The 22,403-nt window shown below is 33.1% G+C and overlaps 1 protein-coding gene and 1 non-coding gene across 3 annotated transcripts in view; both read left to right on the top strand.

Moving 5' to 3' along the window:
* The window catches only part of LOC131938285 (constitutive coactivator of PPAR-gamma-like protein 1 homolog), an 81,576-nt gene that overhangs the window by 32,975 nt on the left and 26,198 nt on the right, over positions 1–22,403 (top strand). For both annotated transcript variants that reach the window (XM_059296266.1, XM_059296267.1), the window contains exons 4-8: positions 7,858–7,967; positions 15,473–15,522; positions 15,703–15,733; positions 19,728–19,756; positions 20,666–20,770. In XM_059296266.1, coding sequence (XP_059152249.1) covers positions 7,858–7,967; positions 15,473–15,522; positions 15,703–15,733; positions 19,728–19,756; positions 20,666–20,770 — 325 coding nt within the window. The remainder of the gene's footprint in view (positions 1–7,857; positions 7,968–15,472; positions 15,523–15,702; positions 15,734–19,727; positions 19,757–20,665; positions 20,771–22,403) is intronic.
* On the top strand, positions 16,720–16,791 carry Trnah-gug (transfer RNA histidin (anticodon GUG)). Its single transcript has one exon. It is a non-coding gene; the product is annotated as a tRNA-His (tRNA).

The raw sequence follows: 22,403 nt of genomic DNA on the forward strand, positions 1-22,403 counted from the left end.
GCGGTAAATTTTTCGCAGAAATCTTCGCATTTCAACACCACCCAGCGTAAGTATCTGGTTGTGGTAAATTGCCAGATAAAAAGTCACGTGACCGACCGTTTTCGTGCCCTTCTCGCATTTTCCCGCCTTGCCATTTCGCTTTTCCTGTCTCGCAATTTCCTCACACCCCTTTCTTTATAGTCTAAAATCGGAAGATTCACATATAAAATAAATTAAAATTAAGTTTGACTTGGTGTGTCTCGATCGCGCACCACCTGCGTGGTAATAAGTACACTATCGTCTCAGCTAGTAATGCACCTTATAAAACACGGAGAATGACAGACGTATCTAAAAAAAACTTAACTTACATGAATATGCCTATTCTTTCAAATTAATTTTTGTAACCCCAATTAGCCAGCTCCATAGCTAAACGAACAAAGATTTCTACAAAATAATTAAGGCCTGAAATAGTTTAAAAGATAATTTCATTTTTGGAATAGATTCTAGAGTAGTCTAAATCTAGATCTTAGCAACTTAGCGTCCACATCTAGTTTTTGCGTAGATTTAGATCTAGTTTAGAATCTAGATCTAGATCTAGAATCCAAATAGATAAAATAAATTTTATAAGTTTAGGCCGGAAACATTGTATTGTATACATTTCATAGTATAGGTAGATGTAGATCTTAATCAAATTTGAATGAAATAGTTAATTTCTTTTTATTCTAAACACAGCAGATGACGTCATTAGTTAATGTATAAACATTAGTGACGTCACTGTTTTATGCGTTCTTTTTCACAACTATAAACGCTTTTCTTGTTTCATAATTAATACTACTACATTTTCTACATTCAAATACCACTTTATTTTTTATTTTTCTTCTTTAAATAAAATTGTGGTTATACATTTAAAACATCTACCATAGTATTTTCAACAAAAGTCCGTATCAAGTTTTCCATATATCACTGAAGATTCTGACGTGATATCCGGCGGAAATATTTTGCAGACAGAGAGAGAGAGAAGTGCGCACATGGGCTTTTATATATATATATATATATATATATATATATATATATATATATATATATATATATATATATATATATATATATATATATATATATATATATATAAAAGTATGTGGGTTTATTTGACTAATTCATTTCTACACCTTTCATCCTATTGCCCCAGTGTGAGAACTATGGTGCCTATGCTACTTATAGTGTGATGACACTTATAGCTATGATGGGCTACTATAATTGTTCACTAAATTGAATGGGACGCTTTTTCAGGTGACCTGGCTGTTATCAGTGAGAGGGTCTACACTACCATAAAATTCTGTCTAACCAGTCAGTAGTACATCCCAAAGCACGGCGACATCTTTTACAAATGATTCGACAGGATGACAATATTTAATTTTACTATTTTATGCACTATAAAAACTACATAGGACGACTTTTACGAACGATACTAAGACAGGGCATTACGACCTCACCCTACCACAACAAGAGCAAGACTACTTCTTCCCCGGCAACAATGATCCTACACCAAAACATTACATTCTTGCGTACTGCAGTCATACTTTTGCTCATTTAATATACTCTTGCATCAACATTCATTCGCACCAATTTGCCTAATTCAACATACATCATAACACTGGCCGTGTTTGATTTGGCAATCTAGTCTCACCACTTCTTGTAGTCTAGTTTTTAGGTGCACAAAACTAGTCTCACAGTATTTGGCGTACATTTTTCTGCTAGTTTTAAATACCTAATGTAATGTATAAACAGAAACTCTGCTGTCACTTTTTACTACACATCTCAACAACAAAACCATCTATTACCTGCTTATCATGCTTGCGCAGAAGGTGAGGACTATAGAATTCCTATCTCACCAGATGTACTGTGCTTAACCTACTCATTAAAATATACTGCTTTTCCTAACATATCTCTTTAATGTGCCTGATCTCTTGCAGTTTAACTGTACTTCTGCCCTTTAACCTTATATCCAAATGTTGGTCTACCCTTTAACCTTATATCCAAATGTTGGTCTACCCTTTTACCTTATATCCAAATGTTGGTAAAAAATATATTTTAAATATTCTTTACTTCAGAACACATATCTGGGATGCAGTAGCATACGCAGGGGGGGGGGGGGGGGAGGGGGAGCAGCCGCTCCCCCTCTAGCCATTTTCAGCAAAGTGGCGCCTTTTTGGAAACTTTTTAAGGGGGCACTACACCGTACATACAAAAATTTACAAAAAAAATTTTTTTAAGAAAACAAACACATGTATTGCAGTTATAAAGATATTTTATATACTTTTAGACCACGGGTTCCCAACCTGGGGGTCGCGACCCCCCTGGGGGTCGCGAAGGGCTTTCTGGGGGGTCGCCAACTGGTATACTAAACCATAGTAATTTGAAACAAAACATAAATATTTAGAAGAATTTTTGAAATTCGGCTTTACTAACATCGCTGGAAAGGGAATAGAGAAGAAGCAAAGCGTACTGTACAAAGTTTTTCTCAGTCACGAGTTTATGAAATCTTCAAAACTAAAACGTCATTTGAGACGAGTCATTCGAAACAAACCAAAAAAGATATGGAGTTCTTTCGTCGGTATGAAGCTAGTTGCAAACGTCAGAGACTTGATCGAACGGGAAGTTTTCACCAAGGAAACACAGCATTAGTGCAAGCATCACATGAAGTCGCGACAGAAAATGCCAAGCAAAAAAAAAAAAACACAATAGGAGAAAATCTCATCAAACGCTGCATGTTGAAGATGGTAAAAGTTAATTTGTTAAGTGAATAGTATGCAATTTTACTCATGGTATTAAAACAGTTATCAAGAGTAGTTCATATTGAAAGTCTCTAAGAAAATGTTATTTTAATGCTTATTAATTTCCATACTAATTTCGGCTTTTTAATTCTATGGGGGTCGCGGGTCACTTAATTTTTATAAAAGGGGGTCGCCACTCGAAAAAGGTTGGGAACCACTGTTTTAGACCAATGTGAATGTGTCTTCAGCGTTAGCCGATTAAAAAATACAGAAATAAATGATTTAGACATATCATGCTTCAATCTGTTTAACTCAATAACCATTTAATGTATTGACTTAAAACTTCTAATTTAAATAAAGGAGAGGATTCCTAACAGGAGAATAGAGAGACTTTTTGAATATATGACAAAATGTTGAAGTTACAAATTTTTTGTTTTTAGATTAAAATATTAACCATGAAATCAACTTTGAAATTCTCTAAAAACAAAACTACTCAAGATAACCTAAAAAAGTCTCTATTACTCTAACAGTAATTATGTTGTGTTTCTACTGTACAAATTTCATTGAAATCTAATAGACAGTATTTGAGATCATAATTTTGAAGTTTTAAAACTGGTAAAAAAACAAAATTGTGAGAAAAAGGGGAAAACGTGTTTGAAAATGAAAAAAAACTGTTAAACACTCTTTATATCTTATCAAAAGCTTATCATATAGTTTAAGCAATGTATACAAGATACTATAATCAAAGTTTCAATCAAATCAAGCAATAATTAGTCTTGGTAATTAGGTTTAATGAGGTGCACCCCCTAAAAATAAATTGTAAATAAGAGTTATCAAAAATATTTTAAAAATTAATAAAAGCTTTTAAATCAAATAATATCCTAGTAAAAGCTTATTAAATAGTTTTAGTATGTACAGAAGTTACTATTATCATTTGGTTTCTGAAATTAAGGAGTAATTATTCTTGTAAATCAGGTTTTATAAATGTACCCCTGAACAAAAAACTTCAAAACAGGTCAAGTAAAATTTACAAAAAAATTGAATTAGCTTACAAAATAGCTACATAGAGGTACAGTATACAACTCTGAAAACATTTGCATATTACTAACATTACAAAAACAAAATAGTTACAGTAGGCCTAATCATTCTCTATTTAGAAAGCCGAAGAAAAATATGATGATCTGCCTTCAGCCTGAACTAGTTTCTGTTGGGCTATGGGTGAAATAACAGCCATCTTTCAGTATTACTAACTGTCATGTAATCCCATGATTGGGGCCATATGCCTAGATGCATGCAGAAAGACTTTCATTTGGGTTGAATCTATCATGCAACTGCTCAATATGGCATTTGTCGTCAGTTGCTAATAAACATTTTGGACAGCTTTGGCAACATGTTCTAAGATGAATGATGAACCTTTGTGAGATAGCGGTGTTGAATTATGTACCATGACACATTTGCCAGAAGCACCAGGAGGTTTTCCCTGTCTGTCAATCCTGGTGTGTGTCCTTTCATCTGTCAAAGGGACATGATTAGAAGGAGCTCCAACTTTCCACCTCAGTTCCCTGTACTGCCAGTCTTACTTGAAACTGCCTTCTTGAAGTAGGTCTGGAGATTTTTTCAGCTGCTGAAATGAGATTGAGACAATATACTGATCTATACATTCTAGCTATCAGAGTGATTTCAAGAATTCAAACAAGTTTGACAAATCCTAATACCTGCGTAAGACTTCCAATCTGTAAGACTTCCAATCTATCCACTCAGTGCATTACGGCGATTAGACTGCAGAAGCACTAAATTTTCTTTGCGATGGTTGGTGGAAGTAGTGTAGCTGCAACCGATGCATGTGCACTGAGATGCAGGTACTGTAGGTGCATCTAGTGCATCTGTGCAGTCCCAAGTGATGTGCATCAACCCTAGCAAGCTTGGCAGCACTAGCTTTGAGACTTCAGGCATTGACTGTAAAAATATTTAAAAATAATAAGGCATATTGTTATTTCTAGATCTATCTATTATTCTATTATAAACTATTGTTTGTATTTATAGACTCATATTTACCTATATAGATCTGGACTAGAATCTAAATTCTACTTCTAGATCTTGATCTAGGTTTTAGATTTAGAATCTCCAATCTAGATCTAAATCTAGTTCTAGATCTAGAATAGATCTAGAACGACTCATTATCGATAAGGAATAATAGTCCAAGTTTATTGATGAAAATACAATTAACTATATTTTAGAAATTAATTTCAGTAAAATAGTAATTAAATCAAATCTTACCGTAAAAAGAAGCCAACAAACAAAAAATATGCACTTATTTGATAAAAAAGAAGCACACAGGTTCGCAGATGTCGAGTAAAGGAAGTCATGCGCTGAGCAAAATAATAGCCCGTATCTCGGCAACGGCTTACATTTCGGTCATATGTCGCCTTGACATGAGCTAATTTTAGTAACTTACAACATGGCTTCGCCTGGTAACCAATGGGAATACAGCTTTTCTTATTTCCATCATGCATTCACCTCGCGATTTCTATTTTAGTATTTAAAACTAGGTCAATGTATTTAGGTTATTTAAATGAGGAATTGCAAGCCGGTCATTCTGATATACGGCTTGCTATGCTAGGTTGTTTATGGAGGCCATTTTTCCGTAAATTTATATTTTTCCAGGCACACACACCTTCATCAAATGCACAAATATGTATGAAAATGTCAATTTACAGTTAAAACGATAACGGCATTAGGTAAATAAGATGTTAATGTATAGAAATAAAAAATAAAAAAAAATCGAAAAAAAAATAAAAATAAAATAAAAAATCAAGCTGAGTACGGTGTTGTAGCCCCTTAAACTCAAAGTTTTAAACGATATTTCTAAAAAAAATATTTTTGGTCGGCACATCTATGTAAATCACAAGATTTCTTTTCATGCAGCAATTAAGCATTATTGTACTAGTCTAGTAGTGTCTACGTTTACAACACGTATTAACAGCTGCATCAGTTTGCCATTCTAAAAATAACCATTACGATGCATTGCAATGTTTAAAAACCTCTACGGGTAGTACCACTTGGCAAGAGGGGTGTTTAGTTTAAGGCAACTGTATAATGTATTTGCTTACGAATAATTGAATTAGAAAATTCTATACATAAAACTTCACACATAATTACTTTATATATACAGTTTGAATCGTGTGACTAATTTAAAAAAAATGACAATGCAGACACAAATACAACTGATGTGGCACCTCTATTTAAATTTACTTATGAGCAACTGTGTAGTGGTGGGGAAATTTTGACAAGGTCATATATATATATTTGTGTAATATATAATTGTGTAATATATATGTATGTTTAGACCAGTTATCTAAAAACGGACGCTATGTTCACTATGAGTGGGTTATCTCACCACCACAATTGTTCAGAGCGACATTAATCTCACACCTAGGAATACACTGGGTTGGATAATTGACCTAAAGTGACCGAACAGTGGAGAATGAAGTCGAAACCCCCCCCCCCCCCCCCCCCACGAACTGACCTGTTAAGTACATGTAGAAAAACACGTAATGATGTACCAAAGTACCATGCCGCCAGAAAATTAGCTTTTTAAATGTAAAACTCTGTAAATATTGTTTTTGCAATTACTAGTAAAAAAAGTGTGTGATCAATACAGTGATCTAACCCATACCTATCACTAACGCAAAGAAGCAGTAGCGAGTGCTTTTCTATTATATCGAAAAGCGTGGTTTTATACCAATTTTTTTTACAAGAATTACAAAACAGATTGTGTTACGTTCATTGTTTTTAGTTGTAGTGTGTGTATTTTTTGTTGTTTTTGTTTAGATTGATACAATTTTTGGTTTGTCGGCCTACATTGTGTGTTTTTTCTTATTTCTTCAGAGTGCTACTTTCAATTTATTTTGCATCATAGCACAGTAATGACATACAGCTAGTAATTTTATATATATATATATATATATATATATATATATATATATATATATATATATACACACACACACACACACATATATACAGAACGTGTTAAAAATTCTGCGCCTAAATGAAAACCTGGATACGCCTCTGCTGAGATGTGACTTTTCTGATTTTTAGCAGAAATCCAATTTTTCAGTTTTACTGCAACTTTCCTACTCTGATTTTATTATCTCAAAATTTTTCACTGTTTTTTGATTTTTGCCATCTTTTTATGAAATTTAAAAAAATAGGAAAATGACCCCCACGAAAACAGCCCTCGAGCACATACTACATATTGCTATTTAAATCATGTTTTTCACTACTTGGTTCAAATGGACAATTGAAACATTGTTAAATTGTATTTCTTTTCTATTGGACGATTGCTCTAGGTCTGCCAGTGCTAGAGTAAAAAGGAGGTAAAAATCGTCAAAGAAAAAAAAACCCCTTACAATCTATAGCTATTCCAAAAGCATAAATAACGATGTTGCTTGGCTATCAAAATGGCAAATTTGGTTCAAATATCAGACCCTTTCTAATTTCAACTAATCTGGTCAATTTCATTTTCCCTCACCTGAACCAAAACTTTAAAATTACAATTAATCTTAATCTAGTCTCTTGACATTAGAAGACTTACAGTTTTAACATGCTAATCTTTAAATGGATAAAAGGAATATATTTAGATTAAAAATGTGGTAGAACTAGACTAGATTAGTACAGTTTAAATAAGCTTGTTTAAAAAAAAAATTGCCACTTTTATTACGTTGGAATTTATCTTTTTAAAAGTTATTTATAAAGTAAACATCAAATTGCAATTCAAGACTTGCAATGTTATTTTAGAGTAACATAAACTTCTTTAATTAAAATACTAACTATATTTAACAATTGATTATTATAGTTACGTTTTGAGACTGCTTTTAATGCGATAAAAAATAGATAAGACATAAGGAGCTATTGTTTCATGGTCTGGTCACATCCATGAAATATTCTTTTTTTTCTTCAATATAAATAAATGCCTTTAGTCTGTTGATCATGTCATAATGTCTTTTCCTTGATTTTAAAAGCTGAATATATTTATTAAATTTGAACTGAATCCTTCAGAGAAAATTGCACATAATTTTTAATATTATTTTTCTTTTTCTAGATTAGCAAAAGCCAACAAATCAGATTTAATAGAAAGATTTAAACAGAGTGTGCAGTATTTTGTTACAGGAACACAGGATGGCTTTTACAAACGCTTTCAACAACCAAGAGGTATGGATTTTTAGTTAGCTTTAACACATTCAATTTATAGATGTATTAATTCCCAATGTGTTATTCTACATTTGTTTATCTTTTTTTTATCTATTTCAGTAAAAATTATGGATTTAAAAAAATAATACAATTTGTTTTACTTCTGGACTGAGTTATAAATTAATGCGCTCATTTGTAATTTTTAAGAAAATGTTTAGTGATATTTAATTAAATAAATGTGTTGTGCAGTTAATCATAGAGATGGAAATGAGGGATGATAGGGGAATCCTATATTCAAGATTTATTATAAAAGTGTAGTGTACCCACTATAATAATTTAAAATAAACATTTATTAATTTTTTCTCTTAGCCAGTCATAGTGCAATATTTAAAGTAATGAAGGTCAATAAACATGTCCATAACACTAATTCACATCAATTACATTTTTTCTAAAGATAATTATTGTCATTCTTTCTATATCCTCATCTTTTAGTTGCGAGCATGAATCTTCTTCCATTTTATATATTGCCTTTATGTCTTGGTAGAAAAATTGACTGCAACCATGTTTAAATCAATGTGTTACTTGTTGGCGTAACAAATGAGCTTCATGGTGTGTAGCAATCGCGAAGATTTCAGACTGTTTCATGCACCTAGTCTCATTCATGACAAAATTCGCATTTAGTAGAGTTTCTTTCAGGCAACTCTACTTGGGAGGAGGGGGCTCAGCCGCCCCCCCCCCCCCCCAACAATTCTACCGTCCCATTCAACGAAATATATACTTTTTCCAGTGTCTACCCCTCCCTGAAAATTCTACCCCCGCCCCCAAAAAATTCAAGTACCCCCACCACTCGCCGGGGAGGAAAAAGTCTGAAAGAAGCACTGGTGTCGGTCTTAGCTACTACCCGAAGAATTGGCATTTCATTTGAGTTGGGGGGGGGGGGGGGCGGGGGAATGGGGCTTCGCCCCTACCCGAATAATTGCATGAAAGAAACTCTGCTTGCAAATCACTTTAACGATTAGACAACATTGGATTTTTAATTCAATGTTTACTCGAGAATCAATGACGTCATATTATTGTGTGCACTCTCCAATCTAGATACTATTTTCTACTATATGCTAAATGTGACGTCATATTTCGTTTCCGTTTTACTATGAAAGTTTTTAATTTGCTTGTGTTTTCTCTTTAGCGTTCTTGTCAGATACATAGATAGATAGATAGATAGATAGATAGATAGATAGATAGATAGATAGATAGATAGATAGATAGATAGATAGATAGATAGATAGATAGATAGATAGATAGATAGATAGATAGATAGATAGATAGATAGATAGATAGATAGATAGATAGATAGATAGATAGATAGATAGATAGATAGATAGATAGATAGATAGATAGATAGATAGATAGATAGATAGATAGATAGATAGATAGATAGATAGATAGATAGATAGATAGATAGATAGATAGATAGATAGATAGATAGATAGATAGATAGATAGATAGATAGATAGATAGATAGATAGATAGATAGATAGATAGATAGATAGATAGATAGATAGATAGATAGATAGATAGATAGATAGATAGATAGATAGATAGATAGATAGATAGATAGATAGATAGATAGATAGATAGATAGATAGATAGATAGATAGATAGATAGATAGATAGATAGATAGATAGATAGATAGATAGATAGATAGATAGATAGATAGATAGATAGATAGATAGATAGATAGATAGATAGATAGATAGATAGATAGATAGATAGATAGATAGATAGATAGATAGATAGATAGATAGATAGATAGATAGATAGATAGATAGATAGATAGATAGATAGATAGATAGATAGATAGATAGATAGATAGATAGATAGATAGATAGATAGATAGATAGATAGATAGATAGATAGATAGATAGATAGATAGATAGATAGATAGATAGATAGATAGATAGATAGATAGATAGATAGATAGATAGATAGATAGATAGATAGATAGATAGATAGATAGACATACAGCGAAACTATATTTAATAATTATGCAAGGGGAGGTAATTTAAAAATAAATTCAACTTACCGAATAAAAAAAAATGTGAATGCAAATTCTGCGGACGTCCAAGAGGACATTATTGTTGGAATAATATAATTAGCATGGATTGATAAAGTGCAATATGGTAGGTAAAACAAGGATATTTTAAATACTGCTGTCATTTATTTTATACACCAAACATACTGTTTATTAATTACTAGGCATGCTGCCCAGCTTCGCTTAGGCTTTCGAAAACATTGAGAATTTGAATGCTTAATTAATTCGCCCGAGGGTCGGTCTACGACCTCAGGAGTTATGAAGAGGTTCCTCCGTGGACATGTTTTTTCGATGTATAGCTCATATAAGGCGCCGGTCAGTCGAGGTCAGTTTTGACCCCATCATCGTAGACTTTTCGGCCAACCGGCCCCCGTGTTCTGTCGCCTCAAGGCAAGATCCTGCCAAATTTGAAGCGCCTGCGGCGCCGGGAAGTGCCCTGTCGGGCACCCGACAACTTTGCTTTATATATTATAGAGATTAGCAAATTGCATTGATAAACAAAGATTTCAATAAAGTCAGGCCTGAAATACTTTAGTATAGAAATGTATTATTTGAATAGATGAATCTAGAATATCTAGATCACGGGTTCCCAACCTGGGGGTCGCGACCCCCCTGGGGGTCGCGAACGGCTTTCTAGGGGGTCGCCAACTGATATACTAAATCTTAGTAATGAGAAACAAAACTGAAATATTTAGAAGAAATAAATATATTTACTGGAAATGGAATAGAGAAGAAGCAATTAGTACTGTACAAAGTTGTTCTCAGTCACGAGTTTATGAAATCTTCAAAACTAAAACGGCATTTGAGACGAATCATTCGGAACACACCAAAAAAGATATAGTTCTTTCGTCAGCATAAAGCTAGTTGCAAACGTCAGAGACTTGAACTAACAGGAAGTTTTCACAAAGGAAACACAACATTAGTGCAAGCATTAAATGAAGTCACGATAGAAAATGCCAAGCAAAAAACACAACAATAGGAGAAAATCTCATCAAACGCTGCATGTTGAAGATTTCGAAGTTAATTCTTGGGGTTTCCAGCGCAGTAAAGATGCAACAAATATCTCTGTCTAATAATACTATTCAGCGGCTCGCAGCAGACATGCCAGTAGATGTTAAATAGCACATTTTTATTGAAATCAAGCTTTCACCATTGTTTGATTTTCATGTTGATAAAGCAACAGACGTGAGTTCGTGTTCGCAGTTGCTTGTATTTGTCTATATTCATTCAGATGATAGCAAAGAAGAGTTGCTATTTTGTGAAGATAGCATGGAGAAAATAAGTACGTTTTTTGCAACTGGAAGATCAATGTGGGTTAAAACGGCTGTAAGGGTTTGTACGGATGGTGCGCTATCTATATTTAGGTCAAAATCGGGCTTTCAGAAAACAGTAAAGATTTAGCTCCCTAACCACTGCCCTCGCCATTAAGACTCAATTGCTAGTAAAAGTCATAAATTATATTAAATCTGGAGCCTACAAAGAACTGAGCAAAGACATTAATATAGATCACGAGGTTCTGCTTTTCTACACTTCAGTACGCTGGCTGTCAAACAAAATGTTGTGAATCTCGTTTTTTGAAATGAAATCTGAAATCAAATTGTTCTTGGAAGTGCAAGAGAAACAAGACCTTTTTGTATACTTAAAACTACATAGAGTGGTTGGAGAGAGTATTATACCTAGCAGATGTATTCGAACATCAACATAAGCTTAACATGAAGCTTCAGGGAAAATGAACGAATATTATCACTTCCCATGATAATCTCGGGGGATTTTTATCAATGCTGAAAAATCGGCGAAGAAAATAAATCTTGTAAAATATCGCCATGTTTGAAAAGCTCTGCAGTGTGGTAGATGAATCTGAATGTGAGATAATTAAAAATTTAAAAGAAGCGATTTCTGGGCATCATGAATCTCTTGATAACGAAATTCAGCGCTATTTCTCTGAGGTGAAAGAAGGAGAATCTGCATTGACGCATTACCCAGTCTCTTCTTCCCTTAATGTTGACAGCTTTCCCGGTGAATTATTTGATTTTCGGAATGATTCCACGTAAGATAAAAAACTGTACACACAATTTTGGCGTAGCATTCACCATTCACACCCAGACGTAAAATTGATTTTCGAGAATAGATTTTCAACACTATTGTCCGTTTAAAAAAAAATAAAGAAATAAATTAAATGTTGATAATTACATAGGTTGGCGTTAACAAAAACCGCAAATGTTTAGGAAATAGCATGCAATGTTACTCATGTTATTAAAAAAGTTATCAAGAGTAGTTCATATTGAAAACCTACTAGAAAAATGTTATTTTAGTGCTTATTAATTTCCATACTAGTTTCGGCTTTTTAATTCTATAGGGGTCGCGGGTCACTTACTTTTTATAAAAGGGGGTCGCCACTCGAAAAAGGTTGGGAACCACTGATCTAGATCTAGAATCCAAATAAATAAAATAAATTTTATATGAGTTTAGGCCGGAAAAATTGTATTGTATACATTTTATAGTGTACGTAGATCTAGATCTAAATCAAATTTGAATGAAATAGTTCATTTCTTTTTATCCTAAACACGGCAGATGACGTCATTAGTTAATGTATAAGCAATAGTGACGTCACAGTTTTATGCGTTCTTTTTCACATATATTAATGCTTTTCCGGTTGCATAAATAATACTGTTTCTCTACATTCGAATACGCCTTTATTTTTTATTTTTCTTCTTTAAATAAAATTGTGGTTATACATTTAAAACATCTAACATGTTATTTTCAACAAAAGTCCGTATAAAGTTCTCCATATATCGCTGCCGTTTCTGACGTGATGTCCGGCGAAAATATTTTGCGGACAGACAGAGAGAGAGAGAGAGAGAGAGAGAGAGGTGCGAACGTGGGGTTTTATATATTAGGATTATTTTTAAATAATAACGGTTAAGAAGCCACTCCGAAATGACCCTTATGTTTACTTTTATCTATCTGTTTGTGGACAAGCTAAGCTGGGGTTTTTATAGTGGTTCACTAAATTAAATCAGGCGCGTCTGCTGGTGCCCAGGCAGGGTCCAATTTTGTATCGTGGGCTATCCTGTGAGTGCTATGGGTTAACTTTGCGTTGTGTTTGTGTTTTCGTGTTGTGTTTGCGTTGTGTTTGTTTTCTTTTGTTTGCATTGTGGTTGTGTTTTCTTTTGTATTTGCATTGTGTTTGTGTTTTCTTTTGTGTTTTTGTTTAGTTTTGTTCTGTTCCATAGTTGGTACATTTAAAAGATTCCCTGTTGTTGAGCACGGGTATGTAGCTAGTATATTCATGCCATGAGACTGCTTTATCGTGATAAAGCTCCAAATAGCACATTTGAGTTTTTCTTGAAAAAAATGACTTGTTTTATGGGCTGGTCACATCCCATACTTAGCTGGTGCACACAATGGTCTGTGTATCATTACTGTATTCAAATATCAAAACCATTATAAAATAAAATGAATATTTACTTTAAATCAGTGTGACATAAGCTGTTGTCTTTCATTTTATTTACTCAATAAAGTGTGTTTCATTTTGGTTTTTATCCAGCATCCTCAGAAAGGATTGCTCGCAAAGATGTTATAACAAATGGTATGAAAATCTTCACATCTTTATTGTCAATAACGGAATTTTACCATTTGTTGACAACATAATGTTGAAAGCGTAGTTGTTCTAAAAGATCAAGCTTTAAGAGGGATAATTTTTAAGTATTCCTCACAACAAAGCAGCCCACAAATTAACAAGTCCATCATTTTACCAATTTGACCCATAGGATCTTTATCTACTGACGGTACTTATAAGTACCACTTTAATTAAGTGCCTGTATTATTTTTAATTTTATACGAATTTTAAAAATTATTGAAGTAATTAATAGTATTATCTCCCCTGAGTCGCTGGTAGTCAGAGGTATCAATGTTTTTTGAAAATTACTGGTGTGGCACCATTTTCAATGTCTTGCTATATCGGTAGTTCTCAATTTTTCTGTACATTTCCCACACACGTTCTTGATTTCCTTTTGCTTTACCTTATTTTTTAAGTTTTCAACCCCAAATAATTTTTATTGGCAGCTTCAATAGTCAGGCAAACGCGTTTAACTTCTAGTTATTCAATTTTAATCAAATTGTCTTTGTATTAGATCGATGTTTACAAGTGGACTTATAAGTACCGTCAGGGCACAAGGTCATTTTTTTAGGATTTTTAGAAAATGGCAGATTTTTTATGTAGAGTTACATAAATATTGTCTTGATAATTAATTATCGAAATGTACTCAAAAAATGATATTTACACATTTATAAGAAGGTTAGCATATGGTTTACCTAGGAAACATAGTAATTACATTTTAATTTCTAGTAGTAAAAAAATAACAAGAATAAAGGTATCAGTTGCAGGCTTGTTTACAAGGTTTAGTATGCTTCATTTGTATACCAAAGTCTAGTTCTAGTTGTAAGATTTAAGTTGTTAGTTACATTTACTGCAATAAACTGTCTTGCCTACAACAACTAGCATTTACGTAAGGTATACCTGTAGACTAGTAATAGTCCATACTTCTGCATATAGTATAGATCGATAAGGTAAATTTTAATTAGTAAACAGAAAAGAGTAGGCCACTACGGCTATCCTAAACACATTGAGCTCACTTCTATTTATGAACTTTGCACTGTAGTGTAGACTTGTCATAACATTCTAGTAGACTACAATTATACTAGTATTACTAGTAGTTGTGCGCTGAATGACTAGGCATTTGTTTGTTAATGCGGCTCATTGTACTAGCTATTGGAAGCTTCCAGCAAAACCATGTTCATTCCGGCAACCGTTGCCACACTAGAAAGACCACAGACAAGATTGAGGGAGCATGATATGTCAGCAACTTTTGCTGTGTTTGAGGTCTAAGATGTGTTCCGATAGAAAATCCAGTAAAAATCATACTCAAGATATACTTTTGTGCTGTATTTATTTTATGTGTGTAAATTACAAAAAGTGATAGTTTTAATGATTGCCATGTTATTAGTTGATAAATTGTATCGTTTGTTCCTGTTTATGAAAAAAAATGTCCTACATTCCTGATGGTACTTTTAAGTACCAATATAGGCTACGTTTGGGCCATTAAAAATTTTTGAAACGAAATTTCCTTCGACATATGCTTTGAATGTGCCAAAAGCAATATAGTAACACATTGTTTAAGTAAAAATTTCATTCAGAACATAATTCCGCAAATAAAGGGTTAAATTACAACTTCTCCAAAAATCTGTCATTAGTCTGATAAGCAGTAGCTCATTATTACGTAAAATCTCTTCTTTTGATAATGAAATAACATATTCAAAGTTATTGTTTTATTTGTAAATTTAAAGAAGACATTAAACTATTCTTGTGTCAGTTGGTCAACGTTTTTCTCTTTTAAAATAGTCTGTAGTTTTCACAACTTTTTTCCCTGACAGTTTGTTTACCTGCTGTTGTAGGCTATGGGAACACTCCAGTTGTGTCACAAGTAAGTGATTAGTTTTCTGTTTTACTCTCTTGGTTTTGATTTGACCTACATATAATAAGTGAAATAAAAAATATTTTTGATGAAATATTGTATAGGTTTCCTCAGTTTGAATCATTTTTAACACTTGTTGAACCTGAAATTTTCATTGAATAATTTTTTTTTAATCTATACATTTTTTAGGTCCCAGGATGCTTGGAATCCAGAGCTCAGGGTAAGATTTATAACCCTACCCTATACATTATATTTCTCATTAAATTCATAGATTTATAGGAGAAAAAGATTTTTAAAAACTAGTCCTTAGAGATGTGATGAAATTAGAAAGTTGTTGAGAGCTATCAATATTTTTTCTGTTTTGATAAACAGTGTCCTGAATTTAACTGTCTACAATAAATGATTGTTCCTTTTAATAAAGTCAATGAATTTCAAAATATTTGTGTGGCAACATCCCATATTCGCATGAAAACTTCTGTGCTAGCCTTCAACTGAGTTGTTTGTTGCTGTCACTGCAGAATTGATGGTTGGACATTTGAAAATTTACGACAGGACTCACAGCACTAAAAAAAACAACAACAAAGAAATGAGGCAAACTTTCAATGATAGCCGCCATTGAAGAGCTACGATGAACAAAAATTGTAAGAAGCCATCTGGCTTCTACTATCATGGCTGACACCCAGCATATAATTCCTCTGCTCCGTCTTTTTGGCTATAATACCGGCGGCCGATAGAATAGCCCAGTTGTCCCAAGTAGGAAAAGTCACATCCCTGCTTCCCATGGTGATCAAAAATAGGAATGGTCATAAATAAAAAGGCAAAAGAGTCATATGCAATGATTCTACTTTAACCTTTTAAGCAAAAAACCGATTTTTCCATTTCTACTTCAATTTTTGTCTGCTTTTTTTTTTTTAAACACGTTTTTCTTAACTCAGCTTCGCGTTTGTTTGTTTGTTTGTTGTTAAAATTGACATCGAAAATTAGCCCACTTCTGATTGCACTAGAGATCTGAAATTTGGAATGCAGGCTATTTTCGCCTAACAATTTCAGATGCAATCATAAAAACTAGCAATAAGAGACCTAAATTAGCTTAATTAAATTACGCCCCAAGGACCATAAAATCGAGGACATGATTTCTAAACATACCGACAAGACTGGAGGCCAATTGACACAGTTACTTCGGCCCCAATCGATGTGAGCGCGCTGGCCGTGATCGTATAGTGGTTAGTACTTCGCGTTGTGGCCGCGACAACCCAGGTTCGAATCCTGGTCACGGCATGTAGGCTTAATTAAATTACGCCCTTTCTCTGTTTAGAGCGTATCGGTCGCTCAAGATTTTTAGTCTGTGTATTTATAAACACTTAGTCAAGTCATACTTAATCAAGTCATTAGATAAAGTAGAAAATAAACTATATAAAAAACTTTTTTAAAAACCACGTTTTTCATGTGTAGCAACGGACTAAAAAGGAGAAAATAAAATACTTAAAAAAAACTTTTTAAAAAAACACGTTTTTCTTGTGGACTAAAAAGTAGAAAATATATTTTTAAAAAAAAAAAAAAAACCGTGGGTCGGGCAGATGGGTCGGGAAATTTGATGGTGAACGTACCCACTTTTTTTGTCAGTCATCACAAAAACCTGCACAGCTCGAGGAAGCACAAAAGAAAAAATTATTTTCTACTTTTTAGTCCACAAGAAAAACGTGTTTTTTTAAAAAGTTTTTTTTAAAGTATTTTATTTCAATTTGTGCCGATTTTTTTTTTTTTTTTTATGTTTTAAAATTAGGAAAAAAAAAATGGAAATGACCTACAGAAATGGCAGACATGTGGTTTCCACATATTCGTATTTAAATCTAGAATGACAGTACATAGGTCAAACGAACACTTGAATATGCAGATTTCTTTTCAATGGGATGATTGTGTTAAATTAAGATTAAATGTAGGTCAAGATTCAGAATTTCTGCAGGGGAGATAAAAATAGTCACAAAAAACAAGACGTCTATAATGGTGGACCCCTAACAATTTACAAATAAGTGACAATGTGGCTTGGCTATCAAAATGGTTAAATTTGGTTGAAATATCAGACCCTTTCTAATTTCAGCTTATCTGGTCTATTACAATTTCCATCACATGAACTATAACTTTCAAATTACAATTAATCTATACTTTACTATTGAAGACTAACATTTTTATCATGCCAATCTTTAAATAATATCAGCATAATTTAAAAATTGAAAAAGAGTACTACGTACTACTGACCTAGATTTTAGTTTAAATTAGCTTAATATCAAAATAAAAATTTATTGCCACTTTTGTTCCATTGTAAAAAATAATAATTTTGAAAGTGGTTTATAAGATGAACATTAAATTGCAATTAGACAAGACTTTCAGTGTTATTTTAGAGTAACATAAACTTCTTTCATTTTAAATATTAGCTATATTAAAACAATTAACAGTAATGATGTGAGACTGCTTTAACTTATCCGAAGGAAATATCCTAATTTTTTCCTGGTCTGTTCACATCCCTGGGGAGGTATGATTGCATTTCCTTTGACATTTCGAGTTTTAACTATTTACTAGAATACCCGTCATCCGTTGGATAACTGTGGGTTTCGGGGGTCATCCATCAAAAAACATCACGTCTGTCACTCAGAGGCATAGCGACCCTTCCCGGCGCCCGGGGACAAACTTTTCGATTTGAACCCCCCCTCCCCCCCCCCCCCCCCACTGCAAGATTTCGATTTGCAACCCCCCCCCCTCAAACTTTTGATGTGCACCCCCCCACTCAAACTTTCGATTTGCACCCCCCTCAACCTTTCAATTTATTTTTCCAAACCATTTTGGCGTCCCAACATATGTCCCCCCCCCCTTCCCCCCTCCACCTCCCCCCGCCTCCCCTTCCCCTTCCCCCCCCTCCACCTCCCCCCCCGCCTCCCCTTCCACCCACCCCCCCTCCTCGCTACGCTACTGCAGTGTCACTTATCGTCACAAAAAACAGACGCCACATTCAAAAATATGTTTCTTATCTTTTAAAAACACCGATTTCGGACTATCCCTTCATATACTGACGTCACATGTGACCTACTCAACTCTACTTCACCTGCCCAGTGTCCCGCCAAGTCTCAGACAACATGTTTTTATCGTTTAAAAAACGATTCCAGCCGAGCATGTCTCTGACCACACTATCCTTTCATATGCTTAGGACAAAGAAACAGATGAACTCTACTTCACCTGCCCTGTATCCTGCCAAGTTCAGATAGGCAACTTTATCATTCACATCTAAAAAAAAAAAAAAATTGAAAAAAAATACCATTGACATATTGGTCTAGAACCTGTGCCACCCGCATGAGAGCGGACTACGCAACCAACTTAGCTATTTACTCGTGACGTCACAAATGAATTTTTATACTATACTTTTGAGTCTCCGCGCATAGATCTAGATCTAAGTCTAGTAGTAGAATCTAGTAACTTTCAAATTAAATTTTATCTTAAATTAGCCAAACAAAGATTTATATAAAATAATTAAGGCCTGAAATAGATTCTAGATGTATTAAGGCCTGAAATAGATTCTAGATGTAGAATTTACATTAAGTCTAGATCTAGAATTTACATTGAGTCTAGTGACCTAGATCTAGGCTAGATCTAGATCTAGGCTAGATTCATAACTTTCCTTCGACAGCTGATCTTTAGATCTAGAGAAATTTATTGTAAAACTAAATGAAAAAAGACAGTTTAAAATTGATATAAGTGTTGGAACGTAATAAATACAGCAAACGGACGTATTGTTAAAGTTATGACCGACAGAAAATTAGATTTAGAACGCGTTAAACTTTTGAATGGGAACACAATTTTCTTCGATAGACGCCGCCATTTTATTGTACTAAAGAGTAAACAAAAACCTGTGACGTCACGGTCCCGCCGAGTGTAGTGGTCGTTTTAATCTTTTTAAAAAAAATGGGTTACTCTGCGTATGAATAAATCAATAAATTAATTAACGTCTTTAAATAAATGTGTGATTAACAGTCTGTCTTAAAACAAAAATTTTTCTCTACCTACATACTATTTTACAGCTCTCCACGATGAGTGCAACCATGCGAGATAGTCAATCAGCCAAACAAACAAACAAACAAAAAAATAAATATTCAAACATGTAAACAAACTTGACTTTTAGTAGTATATAGATATGTAATGAATATAATTTTTTATTCTAATTGCAGGAAATGCTATGGGTGATTCTCAACTTAAGGTATGTTAATAGTATTAAATTTAAAACATTTTCTATAGTTAGGTAATATAGTAAGTATCTTTTGGTTCTCAGAAAAAAGCATCGTTAGTCTCCAACATGTCAACAGTGTGGCGCCAATTTGCAATATCATATTATATCAGTAAACATTATTTGTTTGATGTAAATAATCTTTCCTAATAAATTAATCAATTTCAATGAAGAAAATAGCTTTGAAATATGAGCAATTTGGCATACAAGAAATATTACAAAACAAGTTCAGCTGGTATCTGTACATATTTCTTTAACCCTTTGAGCCCTGGCCTCCTTGACCTAATTTCTCCCATTTCCTGAGCTCCCAGGGCCAAACCAATTTTCACTTATACGCTTCTAACTTTGCCTATAACTTTTGAACTGTTTGAGATAATCAAACCACATTTGATATCCAGACTCAGGATAAAACAACAATGCAGCAAGATTCTGAAATTCTTTTTTTTTACAATGTATGAACAGAACAATGTATATAAAACAAACTCATAATTATTATCAACACGCCAAGGAGACTGAAGTTTTACAGCACCACGTGTATCAGAACGTACTTAAACAGTTTCAATATGTTATGTCAAAGCTATGGTTTTTATTGGGGGGGGGGGGGGGGGTCTCAAGTTACTGATTAACTCTTTTAAAAATGTAAGCTGACATTAATAAGCAGTATTTAAATGTAGCATAGAGACTAGTTGTATATCACTAGAAGCCTACTAATGTCATTAGAGTAATTTTTAAATAATTATTTTTATTTTTGACTTAGTAAAGTAGCGTCCGCGCATGAGTTCCTCTTTTTGGCTGCAAATTCCTCTTTTTAGGCATGACTGTTCCTACTTTTGGCTGACAGGGGTAGGCATGTCTGTAATAGTATTTCAACATATTCCTCAGCAAAGCCTTGGATTACCTCAAGTAACAAATGAAATTCTTCGTGTTGCAGTGGATAGACATCAAAAAGGTTTAATGCATCCTCATGTATACCAAGTTTTAACTCAGGTAAGTTAATAGCTTATTAACATAATTTAAAACTTACTAGTATGATTTTTTTATTATTTTTTAATTAAATTAGATAGCTGACTTGATTTATTTGCAGTTTTAAAAGTAATTCGATTGTAAATGTAAATAGCTTAAATTTAATATATTCAATCATTCAGAGTATTTTAGGTAAAACCCTCATTTCAATTTAGTTCACCTGTATTTCGTGTTTTTTAATTATGATGTCCACAAAAAACGTCCACTTGTGATTTCTGTGGATACTCTACCTTCTCCCACTGTAATAGTGTCGAAAATCAACAATCCCTTACTGCACATTTCACAAGAATTCATAGTTCCTCTTTCAAAATGTGATGCTAGAATAAGGCTAACAAGAAAAAACCAACTTCTAAAATTTTCTCCAAAATGTACATTTTCAATAACCTTGAATATAACCTTTGTCACTCATCAATTTCAACTAGTTATTATCCATACATATTGTTTTTACCTCTCATTTTCCCCAGCAAAATTAATCGCATTTTTTAAATATTTGTAACTGTCTTTTAAAAAATTATGTAACATTAATATAACACTTAAATTTTATTAATAAATAGGACACTTGATAGACCATCTAATTCGAGAATACTATGAATTTATCTAGATCTACAAATAAGCTTGCTTTAAGCCATTTTTATCGCTGTTGAAGTAGAAGTAAATCTATTAATTTGTTAAATACAGAAAAAAGTACAAAAACACAATGAATAAGTAAACTTTTTACTCAACAATTTCAGGCCGTAAAATTTTTATAGAAATCTTTGTCTCTTACCAATAGAAAATGTTCAATTTGCTTCTAATTTATTTTAAAATGTTTCGCTTAATTTTACAATTTGGTTAAAAGTATCCTCTCTTCAAAATTTTTATAGAGCTTGTTTGAATAAAACAATATTTCACCAAAAGTTATGAGACTACTTGGTGGAGAAGATAGCGCTTTTAGGCTCTAGCTAAACTGTCAAGTGTGATAGGTTCAAAACCCACCCATTCATTGTAAAAAAAAAATTTTTTATAATTATCCAACATAAAAATTGCACAGTAGGAAATCTCAACACATGCAAATGGTTCTTAAATTCTATTAATTTGTCATTCACAAGGTTTGAGCTTGGAAAATATAGAAAAAAATAAGGTGGGAGTGATCTCCCCTGGATATTCTTGTATAACACTATGGGGGATGGCAACATATTTAAATTATTTAAATTTTTTTAAATAGAATCTTTTAGAAAAAAGATTTGTGCACCAATTGAACAGTGAGAAATTTTTGTTTTATAGTGCAGATTATTACTTAATAAATTCATATGTGTTTTGTGAGAAATCGGAAATAGTTTAATTTACCACTTCCAATCAACGAAAATTACTAAAATTTTGACAGAAAGCAGACAATTAGATCTTTTACTTTCAGATAGATTACAAAATTTTACATGTGTGAAATTTCATTTATCTATCTGAAACGGTATTCAAGTTATAGGCTTTTGAAAAACCAAAATAAGATTTAAGTTCCACTTAGGGTTAACAGAAATCACTGAAAAGTTGATTTAGAACTACAAATTTAATATAATACTTTTATATGAAATTTAATTAACCTAGCTGTAACGGCACTCAATTA

Source organism: Physella acuta, unplaced genomic scaffold (genome assembly GCF_028476545.2).
Source record: "Physella acuta isolate Inbredline_101_S28 unplaced genomic scaffold, ASM2847654v3 ptg000240l, whole genome shotgun sequence".
In the NCBI taxonomy this organism is placed as follows: Eukaryota; Metazoa; Mollusca; class Gastropoda; family Physidae; genus Physella; species Physella acuta.